This window comes from Glycine soja, chromosome 17 (assembly GCF_004193775.1).
Source record: "Glycine soja cultivar W05 chromosome 17, ASM419377v2, whole genome shotgun sequence".
Taxonomy (NCBI): domain Eukaryota; kingdom Viridiplantae; phylum Streptophyta; class Magnoliopsida; order Fabales; family Fabaceae; genus Glycine; species Glycine soja.
The window spans coordinates 41,163,166-41,176,386 of NC_041018.1; the positions used below are offsets into that span (position 1 = coordinate 41,163,166).

The 13,221-nt window shown below is 30.6% G+C and overlaps 2 protein-coding genes across 2 annotated transcripts; one reads left to right on the forward strand and one right to left on the reverse strand.

Moving 5' to 3' along the window:
• The first annotated feature begins 1,551 nt into the window (after positions 1-1,551).
• On the forward strand, positions 1,552-7,913 carry LOC114393207 (beta-galactosidase 5-like). The gene is made up of 18 exons (XM_028354470.1): positions 1,552-1,935; positions 2,036-2,131; positions 2,248-2,360; positions 2,451-2,517; positions 2,605-2,697; positions 3,146-3,289; positions 3,445-3,533; positions 3,654-3,759; positions 3,866-3,953; positions 4,256-4,374; positions 4,458-4,622; positions 4,763-4,941; positions 5,103-5,212; positions 5,311-5,420; positions 5,550-5,657; positions 6,143-6,256; positions 6,340-6,542; positions 7,427-7,913. The coding sequence occupies exons 1-18, from the start codon at positions 1,765-1,767 to the stop codon at positions 7,548-7,550; spliced, it is 2,199 nt and encodes a 732-aa protein (XP_028210271.1). The 5' UTR covers positions 1,552-1,764; the 3' UTR covers positions 7,551-7,913.
• Positions 7,914-7,952: 39 nt separating this feature from the next.
• On the reverse strand, positions 7,953-10,050 carry LOC114393208 (thioredoxin H1-like). Its single transcript, XM_028354471.1, has 3 exons — positions 9,884-10,050; positions 8,392-8,514; positions 7,953-8,281 (listed from the first exon to the last, which is right to left on the reverse strand). The coding sequence occupies exons 1-3, from the start codon at positions 9,974-9,976 to the stop codon at positions 8,126-8,128; spliced, it is 372 nt and encodes a 123-aa protein (XP_028210272.1). The 5' UTR covers positions 9,977-10,050; the 3' UTR covers positions 7,953-8,125.
• Between the last annotated feature and the right edge of the window lie 3,171 nt (positions 10,051-13,221).

Sequence of the window (13,221 nt, forward strand, 5' to 3'; positions counted from 1 at the left end):
ATTAATATGCTGTCCTGTCGTTTGATAAATTTAATTATTATATCACTTCATTTATGTATATAATAAATGTGATGTCATATAATTTAATTCATGTATACAATCGTGTCACTTTATTAATGTGTATATATATTGTCATATGAGTTCAAGTGTATAAAATCATTTACATATTGTGAGATTACTTGATGAGTATAATTATTGTATTATTTTATTTAAATGTAAAATAATTGACCTGAAATTATATGTCTAAGTGTAAATTAATAATTTACTTATTTTTTATGTGACTTGATGAATATAAATATATTGTGTAACTTCATTAATGTGATAATAATTGGCATGTTGTCATGTGTCCTAGTGTATAAAAATAATTTACATTATGTCATGTGTTTGTACAAAAATTATTTGACTTATTTAAAGTTTTAATTCTCAATTTTGTTGCACTTTAATTTCGTTTTTTCTTTTTAACTCCTTTTAGTTATAAACCTTTATTTTCTTTTTTCTATTTGAGCCTCACCCCTCAACTTTCTTTTTCTCATCTAGTTCCTTCTCTCAATTTTTACGACCAACAAAGATATTTTTGTTGGGCTGAAACTGAAGTTTGTAATGAAATCTAGTGTGTATAATTTCATAAACCATTAAAACTGAAAACGAAAGTTAGAAATAGACGTGACACATATGGACGAAGTAGATTTAGTGCAGTTGCCTTTTTCACACATTTACGTAAGTACCATATTCGGAACCTTAGATGAAGATTGAATGCCTCAAATATCAAATACATGTTTTAAATATAATTAATTAATTAAAATAAACTATTAGTCGTTTGATTTTTATCAGTAAGTTCCAAATTACCAACCATGTAAATGTGTGAGAAAAGCAATTACAAGAAATTTGAATTCAACAAATAAATTACCTAGACATACTAATGTTTTAATTACTTTTTTATGAATAATGATGTTAATTGAAGTAATTTATTAAACATTTCAATGTTATCTAAATTTTTAATGTAATTTATACATTGCTCATTTTATACAACAATAAAATTGATAACCCTTTTATGATGTAAGTCATGTAACTCTTAACAAAATATATATAGTATTGGTGTGGATCATAAATGTAAAAAAATTCCAATTTAGTAAATTGTTTTTTACTTGAATTCTTGTTGATATGATATTGCACATTTACTACTACTATCCTATCCTATATAGTATATACATAAAAATAAAAATAAAAACTTTAAATTTGAAATTCCTAACTGTTTAACTCTTTTACTGAAAGCAAAGTGTAATATGATGAGTGGGGTCCGACAGCATGATGATCTTCTTCATTGCAACACTATCAATTTCTTATTTTTTTACTAAATAAAGCTTGGTTGCTGTAAATGTCGTTGTTGTAAAGTTGAAGACTTGGAGCAATAAATAAGGCTTTGATTAAAAAAGCAAAAAGAACAAGCTTTTTGTAGTTCTCAAACTCTTGAGACCTACGCAAAAACAGTCCAAATATCAAAACAAACATAAATTATAAATTATAAATGGTAATAAAATAGAACACAATTCCCTGACATGTGTGGAACTCAGTAAGTAGCAGCAGTTGGTACCACTTTACTAGCAGAAAGAATCACAGAACAAAAGCACAATGGTCATAGGTACACAGTTTTAGATCAGATTCAAGAATAGAACCCATACCTCACTCTCTCTCTCTGTCTTATATAGTTTCAAAACTTTCCCTCCATTCAGTTGTAGGGGATAAACATAAACATAGCAAGAAGCTATGGAAACCAACTCAGTTTCCAAGCTTCTGTTACTTGTCTTCACTGTTCTGTTTGTTGGTTCTGAGTTGATCCATTGCAGTGTCACCTATGATAGGAAGGCCATTATCATCAATGGCCAAAGGAGAATCCTCATCTCTGGCTCCATTCACTACCCCAGAAGCACCCCTGAAGTATGTATATTATTGATAACTTTTTTTGTTTTGTTTTGTTTGAAGTTTGTTGATTGTTGTGTTTTTTACTTGTTTGTTTGAAATGTGTGTGTTGTTGTAGATGTGGGAGGATCTAATTGGGAAGGCGAAAGACGGAGGCCTTGATGTCATTGACACTTATGTTTTCTGGAATGTTCATGAGCCATCTCCTGGCAATGTACCACTCTGGAATCTGGATCTTCATTTCATTGAATTCAGTTTCAAAATTCTCAAGTACCATCTCACACTGTTTTTTTTTGGTTTGTGTGTTATTTTTGTGGTGTTGGATTGCAGTACAATTTTGAAGGGAGGTACGATCTGGTACGGTTCATCAAGACAGTGCAAAGGGTGGGGCTCTATGTCCATCTTCGCATTGGACCTTATGTGTGTGCTGAGTGGAACTTTGGGTACTCTATGCACTTTCAACTTTCCCTTGTGGATTTCTTTGGTTTCTTAGTATCAATGCTTAATCACATTGTTTGATGGTGTAACTGTAGAGGATTTCCAGTTTGGTTGAAGTATGTTCCTGGCATCAGCTTCAGAACAGATAATGGCCCTTTTAAGGTTGAACCTTAATTTTAAAAAAATAATTTTAAGTTTTGAATGGTCTTAACCAGAAAAACACTTATTTTTAACTTTTTTTACTTTTAGGCCGCAATGCAAGGTTTCACTCAGAAAATAGTCGAGATGATGAAGAATGAAAAGCTATTTCAGTCTCAGGGTGGTCCAATCATTCTTTCTCAGGTAGGCAGTTCCTTTCACCTTTTTTTTAGCATAGGAGCATAATAGCTGAAAGAGTTTTTTGCATGGGAATAAGTTCCTCACTAAAAGTGAAATCTTGATGTTAAAAAAAATCCTGGAGTGGATCTGGAAACTCACAAAATTCATTCTAATAAATCACTACTTAAGGTTAATTCTGTCTTGTTTTCTCTTAAAAAAATTTTAAGATCCTGGGTTTGTAATTGAAAAGCTTGTCAATTCTGTTACTCCAATCATTACTGGGAAGAACCTGTTAAATCGTGGGCACTACCACACCACGCGAATAAGTTTTTGAAGACAGTGAGTGTGACTATCGCACGTGTCTCAAGATAAATATTTCTGGAGTGGATCTAGTACTCACAAAATTCATGCTAACAAATTACTTGAAGATAAAAATCTTAAATTTGGGTCCATTTTTGTTTGAAATGTCTAGATTGAGAATGAGTATGGACCAGAAAGCAGGCAATTGGGAGCTGATGGTCATGCATACACAAATTGGGCGGCAAAGATGGCTGTTGGATTGGGCACAGGTGTCCCCTGGGTGATGTGCAAGCAAGATGATGCCCCAGATCCAGTGGTGAGCCATCTCAAGTTCTTTGCTGCCTTACTCATTATTAGCATCATTTGTTACACTATTAGTGGGGAATGACTTCAATGATTGTATTTTCCTCTTTCTTTTAAGTTCATCATCATTAGATTGTTATTAAGGGTCTATCCAATTCTTCTCAACAGATAAATACATGTAATGGATTTTATTGTGATTATTTCTCTCCAAATAAACCATACAAGCCTAACCTTTGGACTGAGTCTTGGAGTGGCTGGTAAGCTATATAGTATTGTTTCTTGAGTTGGTTGTGAAGTGAAACTTTAGATATGGTTATCTGAATTCTTTACCCTTTTGATCTTCTTCTCTCTTCTTCCTATTCCCTTTTGGACAATAGGTTTACAGAATTTGGTGGTCCAATTTACCAGCGACCCGTTCAGGATCTAGCATTTGCAGTTGCTCGTTTCGTTCAAAAGGGTGGCTCACTTTTCAATTACTACATGGTTGGTCTCCTTCAATGATTTGTTTCTCATTTAAACAACACATACGTTGCCTTAATTTGTAAATAGAAGTATTACTCATGGACATGGTGTTAATGACAAATGATAGTACCATGGAGGAACAAATTTTGGACGATCAGCTGGAGGGCCATTCATTACTACAAGCTATGACTATGACGCTCCAATTGATGAATATGGTCAGATAACTATGCTTTCGAAACATCCTGAGATGATTCTTTGATTATTACCATAAAATCACTTGGCAATTGGCATCTATCTATTACATTTTATTGTATTTTACTCAGCTATAAATTCTGTTCATTTTTGTTCTAATGACAACCAAACCGGTGAAATAGTACTCCCTTAATTATTCAGGAAAGTATAGATGCACAGAGACAGAGTTTTGATTTACCTGTTAAAAAGATAGCTTTGTCTCATAATCTGTGTTCTATCCTCATCTGTATTAGCAAATTGTAATTGAGTGCATTACTGTGTTCAGGTTTGATCAGGGAACCTAAATATGGTCATTTGAAGGACCTTCATAAAGCTATTAAGCAATGTGAACATGCTTTGGTTTCTTCAGATCCCACTGTGACATCATTAGGAACGTATGAGCAGGTCAGTTGCCTCTGATGTAAATTGTAAAGCAGTAACCTCGTCTAGTTGTGACAACAATGACCCATGTCTTTGTTATCTTCTAGGCTCATGTGTTCTCTTCGAAAAATGGAGCATGTGCAGCTTTTCTAGCAAACTACCATTCGAATTCGGCAGCAAGAGTGAAGTTCAATAACAGGAACTATGACTTGCCTCCTTGGTCCATAAGTATCCTCCCTGATTGTAGAACAGATGTATTTAACACTGCAAGAGTAAGAATATTTGAAGAGGCCTTTTGTTCTATCTTAATTAAGTATGATGGAAGCTATTGCTGTTCCATCAACTGTTTCTTATCATCTTTGCCCTTTGCAACAAGTTTATTGATTGGATTGTTATGCCTTCATGCATGTAGGTGAGGTTTCAAACTTCACAGATACAAATGTTACCTAGCAATTCTAGGTTGTTATCATGGGAGACCTATGATGAAGATGTATCTTCGCTAGCCGAAAGTTCCAAGATTACAGCTTCTGGACTATTAGAACAGATCAGCACTACCAGAGACACTAGTGACTATCTATGGTATATAACCAGGTAAGTTACTTGATATGTACATTTTCAGTTTTCAACAACAATCCAATGAATTTGAAGCTTTTTGAGTCATTTGCATAAAAATAAAGGAAGACATAAATTCTTACTCTTTTCTTAGTTCTCAGCAGCTGAAATCTTACTGTTTTCTGGTTTGCATGCCACAGTGTTGACATAAGTTCATCAGAATCCTTTCTTAGAGGAAGGAACAAGCCCAGCATTACTGTGCATTCTGCCGGCCATGCTGTCCATGTATTTATTAATGGTCAATTTTCAGGTTTGTAGTTAAATTTGGTAGTTCCTATGTTATGTTTGCAATCTAAGTTCAACTAAGATGATAAGATTCCTATTTCCTTTTACTGTTTTAATTTACAGGCTCCGCTTTTGGGACAAGTAAAGACAGAAGTTGCACATTTAATGGCCCTGCCAACCTACGTGCTGGAACTAATAAAATAGCACTTCTTAGTGTAGCTGTTGGATTACCAGTTAGTACCTTGCTTTAGTAGTCAAATTTGGAATTGATTACCCCCCTTTGCACTGCTTGAATGTTTCAATATCTATGCTTGACAGTTTGCACAAACTTTGACTGATTTTGTTCTTTTCTTTTTCCCCAGAATGTTGGATTCCATTTTGAAACATGGAAGGCTGGGATCACTGGAGTTTTGCTTAATGGACTTGATCATGGACAAAAAGATTTGACTTGGCAGAAGTGGTCATACCAGGTTTGATGCACACAAATCTAACTTATGATGTATACATACAATTTATTAAAAATTTAAATATGTTTTTTATCCTAAGTAAATATTTAATTTTTGTATTTGTTTCTAATATTTTTTGTTTTCTTTTGAGAATAAAACAACAATTTTGATTTTGTTCTTTGATATTTTGTTTTAATCTATGATAAATTAGTAAATTTTATGTTTGTTTCTTAATAAATTATCGAATTTTATTTTAACTCCAACTAATTACAAATGAAAAAATATTATAAGAGAATAATTACAAAATTCACTAATTTATCCGGAACTAAAAAAAATGTGAAGGATCAAAAATAAGATTATTATATTATTAGAGATTCAACACAAAACAAAAATTTATTAAGGAACCAGCAAAATAATTAAATATTCATTAGACATCAAAAACATAAACTTATAGTAAACATAAAGAGAAAATATTTTCTAACTGTGGTATCTGAATTCTTGTCACTCAGATTGGTCTAAGAGGAGAGGCTATGAATTTGGTGGCTCCCAATGGGGTCTCATCTGTTGACTGGGAGAAAGACTCACTAGCTGTCCGAAGCCAGTCACAGTTGAAATGGCACAAGGTAAGAAGAATTGTTACTGGTTTGTGATAATAATAACATCTTCTAGAGAGAACTGAGAAGCTTATGATTGTTGAAATCTTCAGGCATATTTCAATGCACCTGAGGGAGTTGAACCATTGGCCTTGGACCTGAGCAGCATGGGAAAGGGTCAAGTATGGATCAATGGACAAAGCATAGGGAGATACTGGATGGTTTATGCAAAGGGTTCTTGTAGTTCTTGCAACTATGCTGGTACATACCGGCCTGCCAAGTGCCAACTTGGTTGTGGACAACCTACTCAACGATGGTACTACTTTTCTATTCAGCTTCAACATTACATTCTTATCCTTTCTAAAATTTTATTCTTAAATATATTTTTTCATATAAATTGGTGTTTTTAATTTTTTTCTTCTAATTTTTGTTCATGAATTGTGTTTTTTTAATTTTAGTATATATATGTAAGATATTTTATTTATTTTTAATTCTTGTGAGTTTGTATTTTTTTTAATTGTGATCTTGTTAATGCAAATTTATGGGACTATAAATGAAAAATTAAAATCTTAAAAAGATTAAAATTAAAAAAGCATAAATTTATTAGGACTAAAAATAAACAAAAAAAAATTACAAGAACGGAAGTTAGAAAAACATCAACTTAAAAGGACTAAAATTTAAAAAAATAAAGTTACACAAATGAAAAAAAAAAATACTAACATAAAAATCAGAAACATATTTAAACCAAAATTTTATTTAATAACGTGACAAAATCATACACACAGCTCTACCCAGATAGCAGAGCCATTGTGTTTATGTGGTGTGCCAGACATACCTTGTTTGAATAAACTTCTCCAACACTGAGTTACCTAAGTTGTATGTAACTTAAACGAAAAAAGTTTGACTCATTTTGCTTCTTTTTTTTCCCCTTGTAAGTATTTATTCACTGAAAAGTGTATTCAATCAAGATCAATATCTTGCATAGAGTAAAACAATAGTGTGCAGGGTTATGCTTTTTATTTTTATTTTGGTTGTGATTAGCACTATTCTATGTAAGAGTACTGATAATGAGACAGCCATTTCCTATACAAATGCTCACAGTTGAATATGTCCAAAACAACTCCTATATGTAAGTCCCTGCCGTGAATATTGGACAGTGGAAGAATAGACTTACCCATTTTTCTGTTTGGAAATTTGTAGGTATCATGTGCCAAGATCATGGTTAAGGCCAACAAAGAACTTGATAGTAGTATTTGAGGAATTGGGTGGGAATCCTTGGAAAATAGCTCTAGTAAAAAGGACAACACATACTCCAGCAAACTAGTGAACCCGATTCAAAGAACTGAAAAAACGTGAATATGGCCAGTCAAATGGTGATCGACAGGGCAACGTGCAATGGGCCCATGGTATAGAAATTGGTGATCATAATGTTGAGGGAATAAGTTAATGCTTGGTTCAACCGTTGATGTCTTCATCTCCAATTCTACATTATTCTTCATTGCATAAAAAATAGAGAACCGTGAATAATACAAAAAAAAAGGTGTGGCCAAGTTGTTTTTTAATTTATTCTTATAGTATGTACTTAAAAAGAGAAAATAACAAAATTCAGAGGTGTGCTTTTATTCACTTGTGTAATGTGTATATCTCAAATTCTCAATACATGTAATGCATTTTAGTGGTTGCCTTATACGTTTTTCATAAAATTCTATTAATTTGCTAATACGAATTAGTCGCTAAATTGCCATTTAATCATACGAAAAAAAGACAATGCAACAATTTTATTTTTATACATCACTCGATGTTCTGCCAACTCAATGTCCATAGAGAAAACATCCAAACTGACTTGAAAACATTAAAATGCATTATTCTTTGTCTTCTTTCATATTATGATACTTCACTTCAAGAAGAAGAAGCAGCAGCAACAGCAGATGCATGCTTGGCTATGGTGGCTTGAAGGTCATCCTTACTAGCACCAACCACCTTGTCCACGATCTCGCCATCTTTCAAGAAGAGGAAGGTTGGCATGGCCTCAATGGAATATTCCTCAGCAACAGGCTGAAAACATCAATGCAATTCTAGAATTATTAGTAAAATTTAATTAAAACAAAATGAAATAATGACATAGTATATAGATTGATTCACATTATATTTTAGTATATGCTTACCCTCACTTCATCCACATCCACTTTGAGGAAGATCAATTCAGGAGTTTTCTTTGCAATCTCTGCAAGAACTGGGGCCATAAAACGGCATGGACCACACCAGGAAGCAGTAAAATCCACCACAATCTAGTAATCAAATGTAATGTCATTTTCTTTCAAGAAAGTCGTCTTGTTTAAAATAAATAAGGAAACGGGGTGATAACAAGATAACACCATATATAATTTGTAAATATTAATAGAGATATTGTTCATACAGCAAAGTTCTAGTACATCCAATCTCACATTCTACCAACGGATCTAATTTAATTAGTTGAGCTACGGTACCTATCTTTGATCCTTAAGAATAAAAAAAATTCTCACATTTCTGTCTCTCGGCCCTTTTTTTAAGTATAAAACAAATAGTATAATTCTCTATTTAATATGATTAGAAGATGAGAAAGTAGGTAGTATAAAGTTGGATGGCACAACTATGCAAAGAGGTTTTTCAGACCAAAACTATAACTATACTACTACAAATAATCTATTTAGACATCACGAGAGTCCACATGCATCAATTATAAAATTATAATACAGGATGATAAAAATTTTTTCATTATAATATCACATCACATTACATATACATACAATCTGATAATATTAATCATTACTCGCTTAATATAACCAGATCCATACCAAATTTCTACTAAATGCTTATTTAAAAAAAGAAGCTAGAATACATTTTTGGTCTTGTAATTTAAAGCTTTTCTATTTTTGCCCTTAACTTTTTTTATTCTTTCTAAAATATGTTTGTTTTATTTTTAATTCTTAAAGTGTTTTAGATAGTTCTTTTGAACAATAAAAAAAGTTTTAAACAATCAATTTTTTTTATCTAAAATACATCAAGAATGAAAAATAAAATAAATATAAAAAAATATATTTAAACTTTAAAAATTATTAAAAAAAAATAAGCTAATTAAAAAAGTTGTATGAGGATCAAAAGCGAATAAAGTTATAGCAACCCAGGTTTAAAGCATATTTAAATCAATAATCAATGCCAGACAAAGTTGTGGCTTGTGAACTGGGATTGTGAAAATGCAAAGGCAAAACAACTAGCCAACTACACCTCAAAAGTAAAAACCCACAAGTCTCTGTTTATACTTGCAGAACTGTTGCACACCATATCGATCTAAGAATTTTGTTTGGAAGATATAAAATGAATTGAATAGTTATGGAAGAAGAAAAGGTGAAAAGCTCACAGATTCGATCTCCCCTACTAACATTTCACTATATAAAAAAATATTACTTTTTTTATAAATTAAAATAATGGCTGAAGCACATTTTTCTCAGACAATCTAATAATTTGCTGGCAAGGGACTCGAAAGTTTTGCAATCCACAGGGATTAAAGACATAAAGGGACAAAAAAAATGAAGACATCTCAGGAAAACAAAGTTGGAAAGAAGAGAAACTTCAAACTAGGAAGGTGCAAAAAGCAAAAGAAGAAGTTTTGTTACTAACCAGTTTTTTGGAGTCTTTTGCATTCTGGAGTTGCAGCTTCCACTCATCAACGGTGTGGACGCCGATGACCTGTCCCTCTTCCACTTCAGCCATTCACAAAATCTAAGTCTAGAGAGAGAGAGACAGAGAGAGAGAGAGATTGAAATTGTAAATGATATACAATAAAAACTCAAGTCCAAAGTCGAGGCTTCTTATATAGTAGTTGAATTTGTTTTGTCTATTTTAATTGTAATTTTATGATACCAATTAAATGTTTTCTTATTATATTTTTAATTATTTATTGCAGAGTGAGAAATAAGGAAACTCATTAATTAATATAAATAACAAAAGTCAATGTATATACATATAATCATTAAAAAGAAAAACTTAATCGTTAAGTAAAGTAAAACAGGAAAGATGGAAATAGAGAATATATTGACTTTCTACACTCGTGAATTGTCTTTGTCATACACGCGTTACAATAAAATAATGGAAAATAGGAACCGTCTATTCCTTATTTAATTTGTACTAATCCGAAAAAGATTATATAATTGCCCAAAAGGGTGTGTTGAATTGTTTTTTAAGAGTGCATTCAATTGTTCATAGGGTGCTAATTGTCCATTCAATGTTTTTAATTAAAATAATGTTACATAAACTCAATCAATATCTCTTATGTTTTATGTATTTCTTTTTTTTATCACATTATAAATTTTGTAATGGACTTTTTTTTCTCCTTAAATTTTAAGTTTATATTTTAGACATTTTAAAAAATAAATTAGATGAAAATTACTATTTAAATAATTGTTTATAAATATCTAAGACAAACAAATGAAAACATAATTTATTTAACTTTTAAATTTAATTTATTTTAAGAATAACATATCTAATAGTACTAAATATACATAAATTTTTATATAATATAAAAAATATATTTTTAATAATTTTCTTAAAGGAAATGTTAATATGCCTTACAATGTTTTCCTCATTTTATTTTCAATTTTAAATTTTATTTCATGACTGATGCATGTGGACTCTCCCGGTGTCCAGATACATTTAATTAATTAATTGAAATGAATTATCCAACATAGTCTAAATTAAAATTTTATTTTTCCTCATTTGTTTATCTGCTCACGTGGATACTTTTAACTTGTGGGTCACCATGGATTATTTTATTTTATTGTTTCATCGAATAATTTTCATTTTATTATATCAATAATAAAGATAATACGAAGTTTTAACGTGTATATTTTGTCGGATTAAATTACCCTTAACTGTATATTTTTCATTTTTTATTTAACCTGCCCTTTGTATAAACTATAAAACGATCCCTCCCTTTCTTCTCCTTTTTCATTTTAATATATTATATTACATGTATAATAAAAAAATACTGTTTTTTTATAAATAAAATATACTGTTTTAATAAATCAAATTTAATGTTTTATCTAAAATATAAAAATTCATACAAACAAATACAAATATCACTAGTTTTCTTCTAGTTACCTAGGTGTGCTTAACTCGTAAAGGATTTTCCTTTGCGCACCAGTCAATTTGCTTTGCTGGTATATCCAGCACAATGGACAGTTCTAAAAAATTGTATTGTAAATAAAAATTTATATATAAAAAAAATCATAGGTTTACATATATAATTTGTTTATATGTATTTTTTTTTATTAAATCTATGATTTTAAATTAATTCGTAAAATACATTTAAAAAAAAATCGTTTGAACCACTATTACATGTCATCGACAATTGGTATTGGAGTTATGGATTCACAAAGCATAAGCCTATTTGAGTGGTGCAAAGCAAAACCCACCGGCAAATTCTTTATTTGGGCTGTTGTTGGAAAATGGTCCATTTAGACATTGGGTTGGGAATGCTCACGAATATAAACTTCTCACCTTTGTCGCTGACTCCACGTGGAATATGCCAAAAGCTTTTTATTTTGTGTCACATGAATAGTTTTTTTTACTATTTTTTTCATCGGATAATTAATAATTCGAGAATTATATATATACTAACACACTTTATATAACACATTCTTTTTATTGATTAAAATTTGTTAAAAAAATAAAAAATTAGGAGAGATTAATTAAATATGATATAAAATCTATATAAAATTTTATGTTTTTCAATAAATTTCAACTAAGTGTTTTTAGTATTTTTTTTTCTTATTATTCTTAAGTCCAAAATGAGTAATGTTTAAATTTTTTCACATAAACTAAAAATAATAAAAATATTAATTATTGAAATAATTTTACTAAAATATGTTTATTATTCATAAAATACATTACTCAAACTAGTGCATGACTAATTATGGTGGTTGAAAAATAAACAGAAATTGTATTTTTTTTAATAAGTAAATTTATGTTTTATTTGGAGAAAATTTAGAATAAGAGTTTTAAGCAATAATTACTCTTTTAATTTATATAGTTACAATAGTTTTCTCTTTTAGACCTTATAATTCAAAACATCTCATTATTTTTTTAATCATTTTGGTCATTTCTATTTAAAGTTGTCTAATGTCCTTACATCCAAATCCTTCAAAATTACTACAAAATTGAAACTAGAGATGTATAAAATCTAAAAAAAAATGACAAATTTTAACAACCATAAATTAAAGGTTTAATTCGCATTTTGTTACTTATAGTTACATCAATTTTTTCTTTTATTCTTTACAGTTAAAAACATCTCATTCTATTTATAGTTTCGAAAATCACTCCCCACAGTAGCTTTAAAAAAAACATGTAAAAACACCTTTTGAAAATTAATTTCCGAGAAGTGAAATTTTGGGGGGGAAAATACAAAGGTATGTTTAACCATTAAAGATGGTGTATCCAACAATTACCCTTATTTTTATGGGGTGGGAAGCTTTAGCCGAAAACAATTTAGGAATAGAAAAGGGAAACAATACATCATAGACATTGGAACTTGAAATTAGTGTTATTAAATTCAGTTCCAACCAATCGATCTATCTTGTCGGATTGGAAAGGCAATTGCTTTCTGCACTTATCATACTGCTTCCAGAATCATCATTTCATAAGTAACACGAGAAGTGCAGAAAGAAACACCCGATTGAAAAAAGGTCACCAAACTGGTCTGAGCCTGTTAATGGATGGTAAAGGGAAAACGGGCCATAATAGAGATTGGGCCTTGAAATGATTGGGATGTAGAAATTCAGGACTGTTGCTAAGTGCACCCACAATTGCTGGGTGAGCAATTGTGCGCGATTTCCATTTTATCCTTTTTTAAAACTGATACAGGTTGAACAATCCATAAGTTTCATACATTAATTATTATATCAAAAATAATTATCACAAAATTTATCATCTAAATTTACATGCACATTAAATATACATTA

Coding starts and splice junctions, on each gene's coding strand:
- LOC114393208 (XM_028354471.1), bottom strand. CDS start 9,976: ATGGCTGAAGTGGAAGAGGGACAGGTCATCGGCGTCCACACCGTTGAT. Junction 8,515..9,883: donor CAAAAGACTCCAAAAAACTG/GTTAGTAACAAA, acceptor TTTGATTACTAG/ATTGTGGTGGATTTTACTGC. Junction 8,282..8,391: donor TGGATGTGGATGAAGTGAGG/GTAAGCATATAC, acceptor TGATGTTTTCAG/CCTGTTGCTGAGGAATATTC.
- LOC114393207 (XM_028354470.1), top strand. CDS start 1,765: ATGGAAACCAACTCAGTTTCCAAGCTTCTGTTACTTGTCTTCACTGTT. Junction 3,760..3,865: donor CACTTTTCAATTACTACATG/GTTGGTCTCCTT, acceptor GACAAATGATAG/TACCATGGAGGAACAAATTT. Junction 4,942..5,102: donor TATCTATGGTATATAACCAG/GTAAGTTACTTG, acceptor TGCATGCCACAG/TGTTGACATAAGTTCATCAG.